General features: G+C 41.7%; 2 protein-coding genes across 2 annotated transcripts in view; one reads left to right on the top strand and one right to left on the bottom strand.

Moving 5' to 3' along the window:
- APMAP (adipocyte plasma membrane associated protein) overlaps positions 1–13,284 on the top strand; it is a 31,245-nt gene extending 17,961 nt beyond the window's left edge. Inside the window, exons 5-9 of the mRNA XM_069768974.1 lie at positions 2,556–2,672; positions 2,747–2,921; positions 5,077–5,211; positions 7,157–7,349; positions 10,023–13,284. Coding sequence (XP_069625075.1) covers positions 2,556–2,672; positions 2,747–2,921; positions 5,077–5,211; positions 7,157–7,349; positions 10,023–10,232 — 830 coding nt within the window. The 3' untranslated portion in view covers positions 10,233–13,284. The remainder of the gene's footprint in view (positions 1–2,555; positions 2,673–2,746; positions 2,922–5,076; positions 5,212–7,156; positions 7,350–10,022) is intronic.
- A 6,924-nt stretch (positions 13,285–20,208) lies between these two features.
- The window catches only part of CST7 (cystatin F), a 59,959-nt gene continuing 58,618 nt past the window's right edge, over positions 20,209–21,549 (bottom strand). The window contains exon 4 of the mRNA XM_069768973.1: positions 20,209–20,591. Coding sequence (XP_069625074.1) covers positions 20,469–20,591 — 123 coding nt within the window. The 3' untranslated portion in view covers positions 20,209–20,468. The remainder of the gene's footprint in view (positions 20,592–21,549) is intronic.

The raw sequence follows: 21,549 nt of genomic DNA, 5'->3' as shown, positions 1-21,549 counted from the left end.
ATTTATAAGGGAGAGTGTATCGAGAGGTCATGGTCCTTCCCTGCCAGGGTAAGGGTGAGAGTGCCAAGAGGTCATAGTCCTTCCCTGCCAGGATATTATTATTATTATTATTATTAATTTATAAGGGCGAGTGTGCCGAGAGGTCATTGTCCTTCCCTGCCAGATTATTATTATTATTATTATTATTATTATTATTATTATTTATTATTATTATTGTGAGTGTGCTGGGAGGTCATGGTCCTTCCCTGCCACTGTTCTGCTTTCAGCTAGGTCTCTTCAATGCTACAATTAGCTTTCTAAACCAATATAACAAAGCAACCAATAAGGGTGAATTACCAGCTAAGAATGCAAATATATAAAAGTGCAGAAAACCAATACTATCTAAATTCTAAGACCATAAAATGCTAGTGCGCAATATACTGAAGTTTTATGATCTTTTATTACACAAATATTAAAACCATGCATTTACAGATAAGACATATTATAACTAGTAGTGGAGGAGCCAAACTGGGAAAAATGCAGCAGTACATGTTCAATCTAGATACAAGTATTGAAGAAAGTATAGTTCTATCATAAAGCATAAGAAACTGTTGTACAGATCAAATAAGGATAAATTATGCCGTTGCATACTGATCCAAATTTATGTTGACATAAACAATCCGCTTCTCCGCAGCATCACTCCAATTCACGTTGCGCGCCATGCTTTCTCAGTGCGTGTAGGAGCGTGTATTGTGATTGTCTTCTAAATACCAGTACGGTAAATAGGTAAAAATATAGAATTAGGTGGAATTTTTTTCTGCCGTATGACAGTCATGCTGATCATTGTCATATTGCTCTCAACTGCGCCCCTAACTACCAATGTTGTGGTGTCAGTGAGATCAGAGTGGACGAGATCTATCCTGCACACTCCTCGGGCACGGGACATCTTGGAAATGGGCAGTGGAATCTCCAATGTAATTGTTGGTGTGAATAACAGTTATAATGAAAGTTTCAATGCCGTACGGCAATTTCAAGAGTCCTAATATATGAGCAAAATAAAATAAATCGGTACAAAATAAAACATGCTGAGCTGTGTACTAATTATGGAAAGTGTTAGGAAAAAAATATATGTGAGATTGAAACATATGGAAGAGTATACCAGAAGTTATGAGAATTTTCAGTTCATCTAAATTAGTGAGCGTGTACATATCTTGATTGGTAATTTTATCTTTTTATAGTCCTTGGACATTTGTCTTTTTACTAGGCTTTATAATGCAACTGTTATGAGCGTGGTCACACTAACTCCAAGTGAATCGCCGCACCTACACCCAACTGGTCTCTGTTCTGACTATAAAACACCACTCTGGACCTGGCTACCTAACCGGCTGTCGAGGGGTTTTTCATACCTAATGAGGAACCAGAGGGGAGGCCGTAACATACTACAAGGGGAAAGGAAAGTGTTAGGAGAGATACCAGAACCCAAGGTGCGAAATTAAGACACATTTAAATAAGGTGGAGAGGTGAAGGTTAACGAGTACCAAAACTAAAAGGAACAAGAAAGACTTCTCAAGAACCTAACAGTGGTAAAAGGAAAAGGTGCTGGGAGGGAAAGCAAATCAACTTGCAGAAAGAATACAACTGGAGTTTACCCAGCAAATTAACCCCTAAGGTAAAGAGCTGGAACTCCTAAGTACACATCCACCAGAAAATATAGCCAGCAAGGAAATGCAGAGAAAGGCAAACCAAGAAGGGAGAATATGGACAATGGAACAATCCGCATTGGGACAGGGAAGAAAAAGCAATAGCTCAACAGGCAGAAGATCCAATCACAAAGCAACAGATCACCGTATCAAATTGCCAAATCGAGCCATGACAGCAGCCACTCTACCTTTGCTCTTTAAACTCCCTAAAGAATTGAATTGCGAAACGCACATTGGAGTGAGTGTGCAGATACGCAGCTTGTTTGTGACGGGACGTATTTGGGTCAGTAAGCAGGATATTCATACGTATTTGATTTATACTTCATTTTCTTATTTTTTTTTTTTTTTTTTTTTTTTTTTTTTGTGATGGACGTTATATACCTCAATCTTTCAATCTGGATTGAGCATGTACTGTACTTCCTTATGTTTCCCACTTTGGTTACTACACTATATTTACCTATGATTGTTGGTGGGGTGTCATTGAGAAGTCTGCTTCTCTGCCTACATTATTTGTACTAGGTTTTTTTTTTTCCCCGTTTCTATTTAGCTATAATATTTCCCAGTTCTCTGAACTAGAAGATGACATTCGGGTATGTTGTGCTTTTGCATTTTATCCATGTAGAATTCCAGTAGTATTGGGTTTCATGTTCATGGCTGATCCTAGAATGTCTCTCTTTTGGCCTCTGACAGGTAAATGTTGGTGAACATTTGGTTAATAAACCAGGAACTTTATGCTGTGTGTATTGGAAGCTTCCAGATAGGATAATAAAAATTGATATTGCCTTTTCTGAAAGGATCCCGTTACCATTTCTTCGAACTGTTTTGGGATTTGTTGCTCTCTTCTTCCTTAATTGTACATTCTGCCTTTATTAACAGGAACCCGCGACAATGAGCCAAACTGTGGAAGACCCCTTGGAATCCGAGTCGGCCCTAATGGGACACTTTTTGTGGCAGATGCTTACCAGGGGATATTTGAAGTGAATCCCACCACAGGTGTGTAACGTTGGGAACGTTGGCCCCGGTGAGGGTCACATTGTACTGTCCTAATAATGTCCTTTCTTGTGTAGGAGCGGTGGTGCAGCTGGTATCTTCTGCCACGCCAATTCAGGGAAAGAAAATGTCCTTTCTCAATGATCTTGCGGTGACCAGTGATGGCAGGAAGATATACTTCACCGATTCCAGCAGCAAATGGCAGAGACGGGACTACCCTTATCTGGTCATGGAGGCCACGGACGATGGACGGCTAGTATCACGTGTATTTCTGGTTTCCATACACAAGATGTTACCTTATTAACAAATGAATGTCAAAAATATCAAATTTCCCCAAAATTGTTGGTGGATGTCATTTTTCTTTTCTGGCTCATGTTGGTCTCCTTGAGTTCCCGAAAAAGAAATACATTTTCAGTATTATGATGATGCTCCACCTTTCTAATTACGACAGCTTTATAATACGCGCTCACTAGGCCATTCTGGAGGTAACTCCAGCCCACATTCTAGCTACTCCGCACTTCTTTTCTTGTATAGATAAAAAGCATCTAGTGCCTGGATCCATAACCTCTTTATAGTTTCCTTATTAAAAGTGAATCGGTTAGCATGTTTCTGCTACGTAATCTGAGAGCAGCATAATATTGGGACAGAGACTGATTCCAGCGATGTGTTTTTGCTGTTTCAGTTAAATCCATGTTTTATCAGCACTACATTATCACTTAAGGACTAGGTGCTGGTGCCGCCTAGTCCAGTCACACCCCCTGCACTGATTAGCGGCTCTGTCACTATACAGTGTACACAGAAAGCTGTGGTTTGGGTGGGATTATACACAGCTCAGCATTCTAAGGTCTGCTAGACCTGCAGCAGAGAAAACTGATTCTATCACAACTGCTACCCCCAATAAACTGATACATCTCTGGAATCGGAGTTTCTGTCCCTACATTGTGCTGCTGTCGGATTACATAACAAAAACCTGCTGACGGATTCCCTTAAGAGCAACCTGATGTCCTTGCACAATGTAGAATTTGGTATTGCCACATCTATGAAAGTCTGAATTCATAAAATATTCTTGTTTATCCTACACGGTTACACAAAAAAAACCTAACAGCCAGAATCGATACTTCTTGGCCACTTCGACTTCCCAAAAACTATAATAAAAAATGGCCAAAAGTGGCACCAGTATACTGGTTTTTTTTTTTTTTTGGGTCACATCTCCTCCAGTAACAAGTGGGATATAAAGCGATCAAACATGGTACCAGTATAAAGTATAGCTTGTCCCGCAAAACACAAGCCAGTGTGTACAATAGCCTGTGGGCGAGTCTATATTACAGAGATGTTTCCCGTGTCCGGCCATGTCCTGGATGCAGCAAGGAAAGCCACCGACGGTGAAGTAAAAGGGCACCGCTGGGTTACGTGCCGCAGCGACTAGTTTATTGGCTTCGCTGGTAGAACTCCTTTAATGGATTTGAGTCATTTTATTTAGTGAACAATGGACCTGTTCACACGCTGCATTTTTCTTTCCTGCGCATTTTCACTGCAGACAAAAAACGCAGTTTTACATTGTCAGTAAAGTGAATGAGATTCCTGATCTCTCACACACGCCGTTATTTTTTTTTCCTTGCACATTTGAACATTTCTCTGCAGCAAAAATTCTGCGTAAAATCTGTGAGTTTTTGATGCATTTTTACTCGTGTTTTTTGTTTTCCAACCAATGAGTCATGTCATTAGGGGAAAAAATGCTGAGCAAATTGTCATGCTGCAGATTAAAAAAAAAAACAGAACAAAACTCTTTTATGGTTCAAATCCACAAAGAAGCAGCCTCCCCGTGATATCGGGGAAGTGTCATTCCCTTTGCTGGTGCTGAGAAATGCTGTTATTTTTGTGTGGCAAAAAGATGTGGACAGAAACGGTGTGTGAACAAGCCCTTTCAACAGTGTTTTTCAATCCTTCAAATAAATAAAAAAAAATTGTGTTAAAAAAAAAAAAACATTTTACGCAACGTTTTTCTTGCCGAAAAATCTGTTGCAAATACTTAGTGTGCACATACAAAGCCATGCTTATTGTGGCTCGCACTGTAGGTTCCCTATGGGGACAGTGATGATGTCTGTAAAGCCCTGTTTCATTGCTAAATATACAGTTGCACCAACCATTGTACACTGGATCTGAGTAAGAGGAGAGGAGTAAAGGGCAGGATACGGTGTACGCCGTGTATACTCACACGCAGCTCCGTCCCCTGTAATCCTGGGTTCAGCATGTGACAACCTGCGTAGGACGGACGTAGGGAAATGTGGAAAGACTGCTGAAGATGATCCTCCATTGTGTTTGCTGTTGTCTGACACTGAGGCGCTGTCCATTCATCCACATGACACACGGGGATTACCTTTAATCCTTCCATTGTGTCTCCTTGTAGGTTGCTGGAATATGACACATTGACAAAGGAGGTGAAGGTTTTGATGGGAGGATTGCGATTTGCCAACGGCGTGCAGCTTTCTCCTGCGGAAGACTTTGTGCTGATTGCAGAAACCACAATGGCGCGTGTGAGGAGGTAGGTGCTGGCGGCCTGGAGTTCTCTGCGCTCGTCCGTGCATCACCCAGGGCCAATTATTACCCACAAGGAAGCTTTAGGTAGCGGTGAATCTGGAAGAAAACAAAGGCTCACTGTCTCCTACGTCTTGTATGAATTTGTAGAATGAAAGAAGCCGTCACATGAAAGTGTCTGTTCCGTGATCCCTCTTAATCATGTAGTGAGTGCATTACTGTACTTGCCGTTCGCCGTCTTCTTCAGCGCCGCTCCGATCGCCTACTTGGAGCGGTGCTGCTTTCCCAGTGTAAGTCTGTGGCACAGAACAAGGCTCCATAAACACCGAGAGAGCGACTTCCGCTCCACGCACAAACTTCTGTGCCATCCGGTGAGTCATTTTTCGTGTCATTTGATCAGCAAATATTTTACTATATGTACCCACCTTTATATGCAAAATTAGGACGGATTATGGAATAAACACTTTGAGACTTCTTTAAGATGCTCAATGCAACCTAAAAGTGGACTTTAACGGGTTAATCTGTGCAAATTTTATGCATTTTTTTTTTTTTTTACTCATGGGGCCAAGAAATGACAGTCAGGGAGTTGCTAAATACTGACGTCGGCTCAGAGCGATCACAAACCGATACTGCCGACGATTCTTCTGCTTCATTTCACCTCACGTTAGCAGAGCGGAAGAGAAGCAGCTGCTCTGTCGAAGTGACGTCCCCAGATGTTGTAGAGTCGCCGGCAGTAGAGGTCACCGACCACTCTGTGCCCGCAGTGATCCGCAACAGGCAGGTGACAACTACTTGATTGACCCCGTGTGCTTACTGTGCGTTGCCATATGCTCCTGTAGTGTGCCCCCTGCTGGCAGGGAGATGTATACAAGCAGTCTCTAGGTACGTGGCTTCTTGCATTACTCTCGGTGAAGAGTCCTATACAGAAGTCGCCCTTAGCACTGCCATTATACACTAGCGGACTCTGAGATAGAGCTTGATCTGATAAAGGCATCCACTTGTTTGACTTTGTAAATTCTCATGGATGACTATACAGGACAATACAATTTAATTCCCACTAGCTATTCATTAGTATCAGAATAGGTCCAGTAAGCTCTGGGCAGTCTGATGATATCTCTGGGGGCTGATGGAAGTTGGCATTTCCAGCCCGTATCGTAGGATCTTGCTTTATGGTCGTGGATCGGTTGCCTCCTGGGACGCATCATCTGGTAGTAACGGCAGGAGGCTTAATTTTAATGTGTCTTTGCGCTCATTCGGCATATTTTTGTGTGCCGTCCACTGATCGCACACAGATGGTCTGTGTGTAAAAATAAAAAAAAATTAAAAATCACAGCATGCAATTATTAACAAAGAAAACTGAATTTGCCTTATTTTATGTTAAATTATTGATGTCATACAAATCTAAAAACTGCAGAAACAGATGAGATACTGATGAAAAATCATCTTTTTTTTCGGTTGGTGGTAGCGGGATGATGAATAACAGACAATTTTACATACACTTGTTTGAACCCGGTCTTTAAGGGGTTGTCCATAACTCTGACAACTCCTGCTCAATTACTATATTCCCCCATGTAAAATAAAAGCAGCCTGTTCTCCCCTCCGGTACCAGCGCCGTTCCCGCAAGCGCTGCCGCCTGGTCTCCCGTGATGCTGTTATGATACCTGAGCCCTGCAGCCATAAAGCGGCGGCAGCTCTCACTTCTTCCGGGTATTAGTTTTGTCTGAAGGGAGTGAGAGTGAAGCGGCCACTGATTGACATACCAGCATTGTGGGAATGGCGCATGCTTGGCGGGAACGGCTGCGGCATCGGAGGGGAGTACAGGCTGTTTTTTATTTTACACAGGGAAATCTAGCAATTGAGAAGGGGCTGTCCAAGTAGTAGACACGTCTTGATCAGCATGTCATTATGTTTCTCCTTCTTCTACGAATGTACATTCTGGTTATCCTTTCTAGATATTACGTGTCTGGCCTCACAAAAGGAGGAGTAGACATGTTTGTGGACAACTTGCCTGGATTCCCCGATAATATCCGTCTTAGTAGTTCAGGAGGATACTGGGTGGCCATGTCGGCTGTAAGACTTAACCCTGGATTTTCCATGATGGATTTCTTGGCAGACAAACCATGGATTAAGAAAATAATTTTTAAGGTATGTGTTGATAGGGCGGTACATTAAAGGGAACAGTAGGCATGACCGTTAGCTCGCCATACTTACACCCTTCTTCCTGAGTTAGGAGATATAACTGGTCATGCCCCAGTTGGCAGGGTGCTTTTTAGGGTTATAGGGCTAAAATTTTGAGGCAATTATATCTTGCATTCTGTATAATAAAGGAGTTGTCCTCTTTCAGAAAACTATTTACTAGGTTAGAAAAAGAGAGAAAAAAAACAAAACCAGACCATTAACTTCCCTCTCCAATGGTCCAACGCCGTCTCTCCACTTTTTGCCCTGGTCTGTTTGCCTGCAGCGTTGACATCATGTCAACAGCACTGATGACATCTGGTTAGCAGCTGCCTGTATGGATAACATGAGCTGATTGGCTGTAGTGCCTGGGACATGTCATTGCTGCAGACAAACAGAGGTTGTGGCAGCGGTGCAGATTACTTAATATGAATATACAGTTAGGGCCAGAAATATTTGGACCGTGACACAAGTTTTGTTATTTTAGCTGTTTACAAAAACATGTTCAGAAATACAATTATATATATAATATGGGCTGAAAGTGCACACTCCCAGCTGCAATATGATAGTTTCCACATCCAAATCGGCGAAAGGGTTTAGGAATCATAGCTCTGTAATGCATAGCGTCCTCTTTTTCAAGGGACCAAAAGTAATTGGACAATGGACTCTAAGGGCTGCAATTAACTCTGAAGGCGTCTCCCTCGTTAACCTGTAATCAATGAAGTAGTTAAAAGGCCAGGTGTGTGGTTTTGCATTTGGAAGCTGTTGCTGTGAGCAGACAACATGCGGTCAAAGGAACTCTCAATTGAGGTGAAGCAGAACATCCTGAGGCTGAAAAAAAAGAAAAAATCCATCAGAGAGATAGCAGACATGCTTGGAGTAGCAAAATCAACAGTTGGGTACATTCTGAGAAAAAAGGAATTGACTGGTGAGCTTGGGAACTCAAAAAGGCCTGGGCGTCCACGGATGACAACAGTGGTGGATGATCGCCGCATACTTAATTTGGTGAAGAAGAACCCGTTCACAACATCAACTGAAGTCCAGAACACTCTCAGTGAAGTAGGTGTATCTGTCTCTAAGTCAACAGTAAAGAGAAGACTCCATGACAGTAAATACAAAGGGTTCACATCTAGATGCAAACCATTCATCAATACCAAAAATAGACAGGCCAGAGTTAAATTTGCAGAAAAACACCTCAAGAAGCCAGCTCAGTTCTGGAAAAGTATTCTATGGACAGATGAGACAAAGATCAACCTGTACCAGAATGATGGGAAGAAAAAAGTTTGGAGAAGAAAGGGAACGGCACATGATCCAAGGCACACCACATCCTCTGTAAAACATGGTGGAGGCAACGTGATGGCATGGGCATGCATGGCTTTCAATGGCACTGGGTCACTTGTGTTTATTGATGACATAAGAGCAGACAAGAGTAGCCGGATGAATTCTGAAGTGTACCGGGATATACTTTCAGCCCAGATTCAGCCAAATGCTGCAAAGTTGATTGGACGGCGCTTCATAGTACAGATGGACAATGACCCCAAGCATACAGCCAAAGCTACCCAGGAGTTCATGAGTGCCAAAAAGTGGAACATTCTGCAATGGCCAAGTCAATCTCCAGATCTAAACCCAATTGAGCATGCATTTCACTTGCTCAAATCCAGACTTAAGACGGAAAGACCCACAAACAAGCAAGACCTGAAGGCTGCGGCTGTAAAGGCCTGGCAAAGCATTAAGAAGGAGGAAACCCAGCGTTTGGTGATGTCCATGGGTTCCAGACTTAAGGCAGTGATTGCCTCCAAAGGATTTGCAACAAAATATTGAAAATAAAAATATTTTGTTTGGGTTATGTTTATTTGTCCAATTACTTTTGACCTCCTAAAATGTGGAGTGTTTGTAAAGAAATGTGTACAATTCCTACATTTTCTATCAGATATTTTTGTTCAACCCTTCAAATTAAACGTTACAATCTGCACTTGAATTCTGTTGTAGAAGTTTCATTTCAAATCCAATGTGGTGGCATGCAGAGCCCAACTCGCGAAAATTGTGTCACTGTCCAAATATTTCTGGCCCTAACTGTATATCTACACATTGTAAGTGAACGGGTCTATGAAAAAAACGCACTCAGATGCCGTCCGTTTTTCACTGACTTGAGGATAGTGAAAACTGGCACATTGACTTTAAAGGGATGCCATGCATTGAAGAAAAATTGTCTATTTTTTTTTTTTATGAGCGAGGGGAAAAAAAACTGGCGTGAATCGGGTTTAATGATGTTACACGCCTTTTTTCCGGTCCGATGGGCGGCGTTTTGTCTTCATTTCTCCATCCCATCCGTCCCTGTTGTCCGCAATATGTTCGATTAATTAGAGTACTTGTCATCAATAGTTCACGCGTGTGCAATGCAGTCTTCGCTCACGCAGTATGCTTTGCTCAACTGCGGGCAAAGCCAAAAAGCATTACTGCGCATGCGCCGGCGCACTATGTCCCAGAACACCGCAAAACATATTGCGGACAACAGGGATGGATGGGGTGGAGAAATGAAGACGAAACGCCGCTCGTCGGACCGGAAAAAAGGTATTTACGTATCCCGCCAATTTGAGGTGACAGATTCCCTTTAATCAAAATAATTTTCTTGCTCTTTTTCAGCTCTTCAGCCACGACACAGTGATGAAGTTTGTCCCCATGTATAGCCTCGTCCTGGAGCTTGGCGAGAAGGGATCTTACAAGAGAAGCTTCCACGATCCTAATGGCGAGGTAGCGCCCTACATAAGCGAAGCCCATGAGCATGATGGACACTTGTACTTGGGATCTTTCCGCTCCCCTTTTATCTGTAAATTGAATCTTAAAGATGTTTGACGTTTCGGTTACACGTGACTGAAGGATCAGCCCCTTCCAGAACCCAGTTGTCATCATGGCGGCTGCCCCGGACCGTCCTCTGCTCTGGATCCTAGAAGTACACTCTAATTTTGCAATACGTTTTGGACAATCGCAGTGTAACGTTCTGTATTTTGGGTTCTGAACCTGCCCATGTATTTGTTATTTTATTGGATAATCTGTGCTGAACACCTTGCCTTGCTGTATAGAGGATGTATCCAGTAAGACTTCTTCTGGGCAGGAACGCGCCCCAATAGTGTATATGTCGCTAGGGAGGTTGGGTAGTTTGTGTATTTGTCGTCGTGATTGACGCTGCTGTCAGCATAACCCTGAAATAAGAATATTCTGTTTCCGTGTTAGCCTGAGCTGGGATGGAGCTATATATATTTTTTTTTTTATAGTATCAATAAATTTCTAATGCATTTTTTTTTTCAGCCCCCGAAGGAACCTGAAAGAGGTGATTTTTGTTTTTTTCCCCCCAAGTAGGAGACGTCTTTATATACAACTACTGCCTTTCCTTATATTGCATGGGTAATTGCATGAATCTATATGGTTTGTGCACGCAGCAAACTTCTTGCATTGCAATAACTCCTGATGTAACAACCTGTTCACGGACAGTGAGTGATCTTATGTGGGTTCGTTATGTGGGGTAATGGGCACGTGATGGATGGAAGCAACCTTACCAAAATTTGCCTGCCCGAATATTTCAGATCAAGTGTAGCATTTATTTTCTGTTCCATAGATATCGGCAAGTTCCTGTGTTTCACCACGTGAAAGGCTGTGCCATATTAGCCACTTGTTTTGCTCCAGGACATTTAAATTACTCAAAATTACCATGTGGTGTCTCCATCTCCTATGCAGACCTATGTATCTCCATGGTTACAGACAACTTTAGGTGTAATCTGATCCTTCAGTCCTACAGTGCATTACTCCCTTTCCTGTTCCCTCTGCACTTTACAGCCAGTAGGGGAGGATGGAGTAAAGTCAGACATGACTGCAGTATCGGGCTTCATGTAGCCATGGACATACGTACTTCTGCGTACACAAAATGGTAGAACAAGTCAATTCATTTTCCATTCGTGGTGGATCAATAAAATTAGATAAATGTATTTATTTTTCAGTCTATGGGAACAAGAACTTGACAAGATGGCACAAACCAGACACAGTCCTTTAAGGTCCTTATTCACATATGATAAAGTGAGCTGAAACCGCCATTTTGGCTGATCATCTGATGTGTATGGTTGGCCTCCAGACTCTTCCCTGATAGATCATGTCAGGGCACAGAAAGTTCAGGCAGTTGTAATATGGTTTCAAGGGAGTTGAGCCGCTACCAGAGGAATGTCTCTACCGAAAACACACGAATACTTGGCCGATCCAAGAGTGATAATGCATATAGGCAGTTGGGGAGATATCTGTCGGCTGAACAATAGTTGAGCCAATAGGTATCACGTGTATCATCAGGTTTAGAGCAAAAGTTGAAAGTGCAATCTAAGCTCCCAATACACTAGTTGACAGCTATCTCTCCTTAGTCTCGCATACACGCAGCACTTGCTCTGCGAGCTCCTGTTTTCCCTATTAGGGTATGTTTCCACGTTCAGGAAACGCGTGTTTGACGCTGCGTTAAGTCGCAGCGTCCAGATGTTACAGCATAGTGGAGGGGTTTTTATGAAATCCCGTCTCCACTATGCGTGGCAACATGCATCCGGTGGCCCTGCGATTCCGGACATGCGGCGTGTTTTTTTTAGATCGCAGCATGTCCGTTTACCTTGCGGCGACGCTGCGCCGCCGCAAGGTAAAACACAGGGCCCTATTTGTGGGGTGCGATGATTCCGGATGTGTGCAATGAACATATCCGGCATCATCGCATCCCCAGAAGGGGGCGGAGCAAGTTTTCCACACCGTCCAAAGCGCTGGCCATCCTGATCGTGGACACGTACCCTTAGAGAACCGCAGTCAGACTCCACTACTGGCAGCTTATCTCTTAGAGCACAAAATGATCGGCAGACCAAAATCGGACTCCTCGGATAGTTATCTCCGTTTGCATAAACTGTCGGGAGTGGGGGGTACACATACACATTACACTGTTGTCCAAACCGCTCAATATTGCCCTTGGACCTCCTGTTAGGTGGGAGCAACTATGTGTCACAAGGTTGCCCAAATACAGTGCCAGCAAAAAAAATTCTTTGCAAGTTCAACGAAACCACAAGTGTTTCATTGTGGATATGTCACCCTTAATAGCAACTAAGCCAGTTTTGCTATTAGGCCGGGATCACACATGCGAGAAACACGTCCGTGTCTTGCATGTGAAATCCAAGCTCTGGCGCCAGCACTGTGGAGCGGAGTGTGCGGTTGCATAGGAACACATGGAGCTGCACGCTCCGCTCTGGAGTGCCAGCACCAGAGCTTGGATTTCACATGCGAGACACGGACGTGTTTCTCGCATGTGTGATCCCGGCTTAGATAGTTTTTGGTTCTCTCTCCCATGGTGTGTGCTTTTAAGTAGTGAATTCATGACTTGGATTATACATGTGAAGTTTTTTTTTTTTGTTGTTGTTGCAGGCAGTGTATTTGAATAGGGGCCCTGGGTTATGCTTGCTCACTGATGCAAGGAAAATATGCAGCAAGCCACAGCCAGATTGTTTTTTTTTTTTTTTGAGGAATCCATTTAATATCATTTCATATCTAAAGGACTATGAGGAGTTGACAAAGAATGAAGGCTGATGTGCGCTATCTAAAAATCCAGGCTTCATGGGTTTCTTCATGTTGGTCCACACTCGGTGTAGCCATGCATTCCTCCACAAGACTGTTAATTTACCAGTGCAAAACCTATGGCACTAATAGCCCTGCAACAATCTCTGGACATTTTTGGTGATTAATAGATTTTTTATTTTTCTCATGATCATTCGTGTAAAATAGGCAAAATGAAATACTGGTGAAAAGAAATACTGCACTCACGTCATCTTCATGGTAAAGATGGGTCTGTACATTTTTTCATATAATAATAAAATGGTCTTCTTAAAAAAAAAAAAAAAAATTCTGTGTCCGGTTTTGTATTGATCAGTTGCTCATAATGCCGGAGTAGTACTTGCATAAACTTCTCCCATATATAAAGTTTTAAACACGTTGTACTTAAGTATTTTTTAAGGGACTTGTGCAGGATTAGAAAAACATGGTTTGTTTCTGGTTTACCAGGTCAGAAGTGGAGAGTTTTTGTTCCTAATTTATTCCCGTTGCCTCCTGAGCATTCCAGTTTTATTTTATTTTATTTTTTTAGACCTCTGCCATATTGTTCCAGAGATCTGGGCCTCTTAATTTAGTGCTAATTCTGGTCTTTTTCAAGGGGGTGTGGCACACGGGACTCCCTGGGGGCATGCCTTTAGGCTCCTCTGCATCATTATACTTTGGCCACACTCTCTTTTAATGACCATAATTATTAGGACTAAATAAAAGCCCCTATATCTCTGGAGCTATATTACAATTTCTAAAAAACAAATAAAAAAATAATCAGGAGAGCAGCGGGAATAAAATGGGACCAGGCACTTCTCACCTGGTGCAGGACCACTTTAAAGAACCAGTGCCGCACTTGGCTATGGATTGTGCTTGGTTTTTTTTCACCTCTGATCTATATATGTGATACCACAATCTTCCTACAGACAGATGAGGTGCTATTTCTCGAAGAAAACAGACATTTTTCCAATCCTATACAACCTCTTTTAAATAGTCTTGTTCTGTTACATTCGGTATATCAGTGGACAGCATATAATATGTCTATAATTAACGTATTTCTACAAATGGCTTACACTGACCCCATAATGTATGATTCCTTTATGAATTGGTGCTAACGGTATTATCCGGTTCCTCATGGGCGGGGCCATAGTCTTGGGCTACATGAAATTTTTTTTTTTTTTAAGTTGCACTTTTTCAGTTTGTACTATTGAGCCCCTGCTGCAATCCAGAGGAATAGTGTGCGATACATGCAACTCGGGGTTCTCCTATGGACGGCAGCTGTCAATTTACATTTATCTGGAAAGTTGTGCTATAGAGAATCTATTCACTTTCCATTTGGTATGAATATTTTTTTTTCTTTATACTGCAATTTATCACAGAAAAGTAAAGCCAGCCAAGAAGGTAACATAAAGGAAAACTAGACTTAAAGTCCATGCATTCTCTCTAAACATAACCTCCAGCTGACTGTCTTAGGCTGTGTTCACACTAAGCGGTAATGCTGCAGCTTTTTATTACTGAAGTGTTTCCAATGTTCCACTACACAATCCCTTAATTTTGCAGGGAAACTGCTTTCACCTGGAAGACAGTGCGACTGATCATAATGGTTGTATGCAGTTTTGCTGATTTAAATGGCTGTTTCTCTGCAAGATTCAGTGATTGTGCAGGGAAAACAATAAGAATGCAGTAGCGCAGGACAAAAGCTGCAGCATGACTGCTGTGTGTGAATGCAGCCCAATAGTCTGATCACGCAGCTTAATGGAATTGTTTTTGGGGAAATCTCTTGTTGTTGAGATTGCATATAGAAGTGAAGCATCACATACACACTATGTAGCAACATGTACAAAACCTGAAAAGCCGGTTTCTATGTTCCTTCTAGAAATAATGCAATCTTTACCCATAATTTCAAAGTTTTCACTATTTGCAATTTCTTAGGCTTCTTTACAAAAATGGAGATGTGGTCAAATTACAAACAGCTTTCCTGGTGTGGCCTATTGTGTGCAATGCATAGAATTGTGAAAATAACGCATATGCTTTGCTTACATTTACAAGAAAAGACCTATTGACTGTAAAAATCAGGTCACAGAATGCTGAAGTTCAAAAAATAGAAATTTATTATTAACAAACAGAATAAAAAATATTACTTTCACCAATTATAAAGACGTGCCTCCAATCCAATGACCGACTTTACATGACGTGCAGATATACAGCAATCAAAGGTATAATATTTATACAAGATAACACTTTTTATAGTTAATTAACCTTAATCTTATAGCTGATGGTTCTATATAGGTATCATGAGGGGCTACTAGTGTGCATAGAGGGATCAGTTTGTACCACGATGTATCATATATACGTATATCAGACTAAAGCTCCTAAAATGTAACTGTTAGCCAATAAGGCTTATTTCAAAACCAAAGGAGACTTATCTTAATCCAGGTCACATACCCCCATATAGCACCTAAGTAATGCATGAGTCCAATTATGTAAAGATAGGCAACTAGGGCTAACCCTCCAAGGCGTATCCTATGGCAATAAAGCCTAAAACAAACATAGACAAGTCCATCACAACGTGACTACATGCCCTAATGTGTATGACACCCAGGAGGTAAAATACAAATAGTATGCACAACCATGAACAAAGACCATCAGTGACCCTGATCCAAAATCATAATTACCTCTGCACGTATATCACAGAAAGCCGGTGTAATACCCCTACACGCGTTTCGATATAGATCTTCTTCTGGGGGCGTGTATAAAAAAGAGGAAATGAGGGTCTATTTAAATGAGACATCAACCAATCACCATAACATCCATGAGAATGCGTATTAAGGTACGGACGCAACACAGACATTTGATATCTACGTCATTGGGTATCGGCGCATAATGCAATGACATTGTAAGGAACAATGTGGTAGAGCCCCACAGGAAGCACATGGAGACCTTGTGCCTCCTCAGAAGACATACCTCCAGGGGTTCCCACTTCTTTCCATTTGGTATTCCTGCATCAAGCACACTCGTCAGATTCAAGCAAAGACTGAATCATAATGTTCATTTAAAACTTTAGATAGGAGATTTACAGGTACAGTTTACCTAATGGACAGGCAGCAGGGGTGTCCCCCTGAGCTTCTACAAACCTTCTTCTCTACATCAGAGCATACAGTGCCTTGCGAAAGTATTCGGCTCCCTTGAACTTTTCAACCTTTTCCCACATATCATGCTTAAAACAAAGATACCAAATGTAAATTTTTGGTGAAGAATCAACAATAAGTGGAACACAATTGTGAAGTTGAACGAAATTTATTGGTTATTTAAAATTTTTGTGGAAATTCAAAAACTGAAAAGTGGGGCGTGCAATATTATTCGCCCCTTTACTTTTAGTGCAGCAAACTAACTCCAGAAGTTCATTGTGGATCTCTGAATGATCCAATGTTGTCCTAAATGCCTAATGACGATAAATATAATCCACCTGTGTGTAATCAAGTCTCCGTATATATGCACCTGCTCTGTGATAGTCTCAGGGTTCTGTTTGATGCACAGAGAGCATCATGAAGACCAAGGAACACAACAGGCAGGTCCGTGATACTGTTGTGGAGAAGTTTAAAGCCGGATTTGGATACAAAATAATTTCCAAAACTTTAAAACATCCCAAGGAGCACTGTGCAAGCGATCATATTGAAGTGGAAGGAGTATCATACCACTGCAAATCTACCAAGACCCGGCCGTCCCTCTAAACTTTCATCTCAAACAAGGAGAAGATTGATCTGAGATGCAGCCAAGATGCCCATGATCACTCTGGATGAACTGCAGAGATCTACAGCTGAGGTGGGACATTCTGTCCATAGGACAACAATCCGTCGTACACTGCACAAATCTGGCCTTTATGGAAGAGGGGCAAGAAGAAAGCTATTTCTCAAAGATATCCATAAAAAGTGTTGTTTAAAGTTTGCATGCCAAATGATATGTTTGGCGTAAAGGCAACACAGCTCATCCTGAACACACCATTACCACTGTCAAACGTGGTGGCAGCTTCATGGTTTGGGCCTGCTTTTCTTCAGCAGGGACAGGGAAGATGGATGTAGCCAAATACAGGACCATCCTTGAAGAAAACCTGTTGGAGTCTGAAAAAGACCTGAGACTGGGATGGAGATTTGTCTTCCAACAAGACAATGATCCCAAACATAAAGCAAAATCTACAATGGAATGGTTCACAAATAAACGTATCCAGGTGTTAGAATGGCCAAGTCCAGACCTCAATCCAGTTGAGAATCTGTGGAAAGAGCTGAAAACTGCTGTTCACAAACGATCTCTATCAAACCTCACTGAGCTCGAGCTGTTTGCCAAGGAAGGATGGGCAAGAATTTCAGTCTCTCGATGTACAAAACTGATAGAGACATACCCCAAGCGACTTGCAGCTATAATCACAGTAAAAGTTGGCGCAACAAAGTATTAAGTTAAAGGGGCCGAATAATATTGCACGCCCCACTTTTCAGTTTTTGAATTTCCACAAAAATTTAAAATAACCAATAAATTTCGTTCAACTTCACAATTGTGTTCCACAAGATTTTTCACCAAAAATTTACATTTGGTATCTTTATGTTTGAAGCATGATATGTGGGAAAAGGTTGAAAAGTTCAAGGGGGCCAAATACTTTCGCAAGGCACTGTAAATGCAATTATCACCCATTTTTGTAGCATAGGCGCCGATTCACAATTATTTCCAATCCCAGGAAAACAACAAGATAAGGCATCCACCTAAAATGGTCTTATTTCCGGTCTATAGCTAACAAAAAAGTTAAATCTGGTGAACAGCATCTTGCCTGTCTAGTTGTTTCGCAGATTCTAGATTATGATCTGTGATTACCATGACTGGGTGAACTGCCCCTTCCAGAAAATTATGCCACTCTTCAAAAGCCCACTCAATTGCCAAGAGTTTTGAGTTATTAATGTCATAGGTTTTTCTCGGCGGATTACAGTTTCTTAGGAAAATATGCACACGAACACCATTTATCAGGAGATGCACCCTGCGCAATACAGACCCCACCGCCACTTCAGACGCGTCAACTTCCACAATGAATGGCTAAGTGACATCAGGCTGTATGAGAACAGGCGCCGATGCAAAACACTTTCAAGGTATAAAATGCCTCCCTGGCTGGACTGTTCCATTTGAAAAGGTCTGTTTCTTTCCTGATCATATCAATCAGAGATTTAGCTACTACCGAACTTACGGTTGTAGTTGGCAAAAAGAAAAAGAACCTTTAACGCTTTAAGTCCTCAGGTCGATCACAATCCAGCTACTGCCTGGAGTTTCGTTGGATCCATGTGAAAACCAGTGAACAATAAGACAACCTGGTTTAACAAATAATTGTCTCTGAGTATCTGTAAGACCTGCCTGACATGTACTTGATGTGACGCAAGGCAAATAAATCAATATGTCATCAACACATATTACAACAAATCTACCTGCCAGGTGATTAAAAATGTAATTTACAAAGTGCTGGAAGACTGCAAGAGCATTAGTCAACCCAAATGGCATCACAAGGTTTTCATAGTGTTGCTCATGTGTATTGAAGGCTGTTTTCCACCCATACCCCTCCTTAATATGAATGAGATTATATGTCCCCCTGAAATCCAGATTAGAAAACCACTTTGATCCAATGATCTGGTAACAGAAATCTGATTGAGTTCAAGGAAATCTAGGCAGTAACCCCCCCATCTTTGCCAGACTTTCTGCGATATAGTCCTTCATGGCCTGCCTCTCTGGACCAAAGATATTATATAGTCTGCTCTTTGGCAGCTTAGCCAAAGGAATAAGATTAATGGCGCAATCATAAGGATGATGGAGAGGAGGTTATTTGCACTCCTGCCCTGAAAACATCCCCAAAGTCAGACAGGTATTCAGGTACAGATTGGGTATCCACCCTGGCAAGCCAGGGACCCAAGCAACGTCCTTGACAATACTCGCTCCACTTTACCACCTCCTGAGTCTGTCAATCTACCCCAGGGTTATGCAGCGTAAGCCAAGGTAGTCTAAGAACCACAGGAAAGTGCAGACCCTCTAGCACAGAACAGTCAATACTTTCACAGTGCATGGCCCCTACTTGTAGATGTTTTCCTTGGACAACTTGAGTAAAATACCCCCTAGCTCAAGGGTGCGGAGTAGTGATGAGCGAATGTGCTCAGATAACATTTTTTATGAACACGCTCTGGTGTTATCCAAGCATCCGAGAGTGCTCGAATACTATGTTCGAGTGTCTGCATGATTTGCGGCTATTAGCGTGAACACATGTGGGGATTGCCTGTTTGTTACACAATCCCCACATGTGTTGAGGCTGTCTAATGACCGCAAATCATGCAAACACTAGAATATAATATATGAGCACTCCCAGAAGCTCTGATAACACTCGCATGCTTGAATAAGATGTTATCCAAGCACATTTGCTCATTACTAGCGCAAAGTCACTGGCGATTATAGGTATAAATCTAGATAGTGTATGTGGTTTGAGGCCCTGGACGAACTTTGCGTTGGTCAAGTTAAAACCCACCCCACTTTCCAGAAAAGCAGAAAATGTCCACCTTATTTTGGCACAGATGAATCTCAGCCTTTGAAAAAAAAAAAAAATTGTGATGTACCCACGACGGATCTACTGTATGTACACCTGTGTTGCCAACCTCCCCACAATCCGGGCTCCTTAGTTTTATGGTGGTTGTTTACAGTGTGGTAGGAAAACGACGAACACCCCTTTGACCACAGTAAAAAGACAATCCCCTTTACTCCAAACTACAGTTAGACTAATAGAACAAGTTGCCCCACCCAACTGCATGAGTTTCTCAGTCGACTCAGCCCAAGGTTCCCTTGACCCCAGACCCTTAGCAAATTGGAGTGTCTCTGGCGAAGACAACGATCCACCCGGATAGCCAGAGACATGGACGCCTCAAGGAAAACCAGAACTTCATGCAAAGCAAAAGCATCCTTTATCCTTACAGATAACCTTTGATAGAACTGGCTACGGAGCGAGGGGTCATTCCACTGGGAAACTGCCTTTCTGACTAGTCTCCAGCAGCTTTTAAATTATGTTTTCTGAAATGCCGCAACGATTCAGAGTCAAACATATATTGCTGAAATCATAAATCCAGTGTCTCATACATGAATCCGTTTCCTTTGAGGTAAGACAACCCCTTTAAAATTGAAAAAAAAAAAAAGTATATTGTATGCATTCAAAACACGTTTCATATTTAATCACGATGAGATTTATTTTCTTATAAAGACAAATACACTGAATAGTCGGTGATGTTGGGTGCTATTGTCAGTAAATCTTTGCTTGAGAAAAGCAGGTGTGTATCAGTGTTAAACCCATTGAATCATAAAATACATTTTTGGTGATGTGGATGTGTCTGATGTGTAGATATGAACGCTTTCAACAATATTTCTTTACAGTTTTATTTTTACATTTCTCCCATTCGATGGTATCTGTGCTCAGCAGATACTTCAGCCCTATAGGAAGTTGCTGTGGTCTCGTGTTCTGTGTGCTGCGAGATCCGGACTGCACTCCAGGACAGACAGTTTCTCGAAGTGCAACCAGCTGATTTTCCACACCTCAGAATAACATGTGACCACCTAAACGAGAGAAAAACAGAAAAAGTCAGGGCATATAACATCATAGGGTGTGTCACTTACAAATTTGAACTGGAGGGGTATCCTGGGGTCAGCTTATTGTGCAAAGGACAAATATATTCTTCATCTGATATTTATAAATAATAGTCCCACGGGTATGCCTCCATCCTTATCGTGTGGTCACATGACTATCATTTGACCTAATAACTGCATTTAAAAAGTAAATGTAATAACTTTGAAACGGTTTTTAATATGGCCACATGATGTGACTTTCTATGTGCCCTTTCCTTTGAACCATTTCCAAAAATGGTTTCCTTAGGGAAAAACGCAGTAACACCAAAGGGAAAAGGTTCACAAAGACATGTAACTAGATCCCAATTGAAAAGATCCATGCTATTCAAGAAGTTGTCCAACCCCGAAATCCAAGTTACATTGATAGATTGGCTTTTATTTCCACATTGAGTCATTACATGGTGATGTGGAGATGGCAGTAAGTAATGTGATGCTGAGACTTCCAATGTTATTCCAATGTTATTTTGCCACATGAGGAATCTGACAGTTGGTTCCTAATGCACAACCCCTGGGCCGCATGAATCAGACATTGGTTCAGTTATTGCCGCTGTTTTATTCTGAAATTCTGCCATGTTTCAGATAAAACATGCATTCAACCCATTCAAGACCTTCGGGTTTTTCTGTTTTGGCATTTCCATTTTTTACTCCCCCTCTTCCCAGAGCCATAACTTTTTATTTTTCGGTCACTACCTAAACATGTATAGGTTCTTTTTTTTATTAAGTAGTGAAAAAAAATCCAAAGTTTCCAAATAAAAAAAAAAAGCGCAATTTTCTGAGGACTGTAGCATCTCCATTTTTGGGGGTTTTGGTAGAGGCTTATTTTTTTGTGCATCAAGCTGACGTTTTTATTTATACCAATTTGGGGTAGATACAATGTTTGATTGCCTGT

Source organism: Ranitomeya imitator, chromosome 5, assembly GCF_032444005.1.
Source record: "Ranitomeya imitator isolate aRanImi1 chromosome 5, aRanImi1.pri, whole genome shotgun sequence".
NCBI classification, from domain to species: Eukaryota; Metazoa; Chordata; class Amphibia; order Anura; family Dendrobatidae; genus Ranitomeya; species Ranitomeya imitator.
The sequence above is the reverse complement of the archived record's forward strand: the minus strand, read 5'-3'. Positions and strand labels throughout refer to the sequence as shown.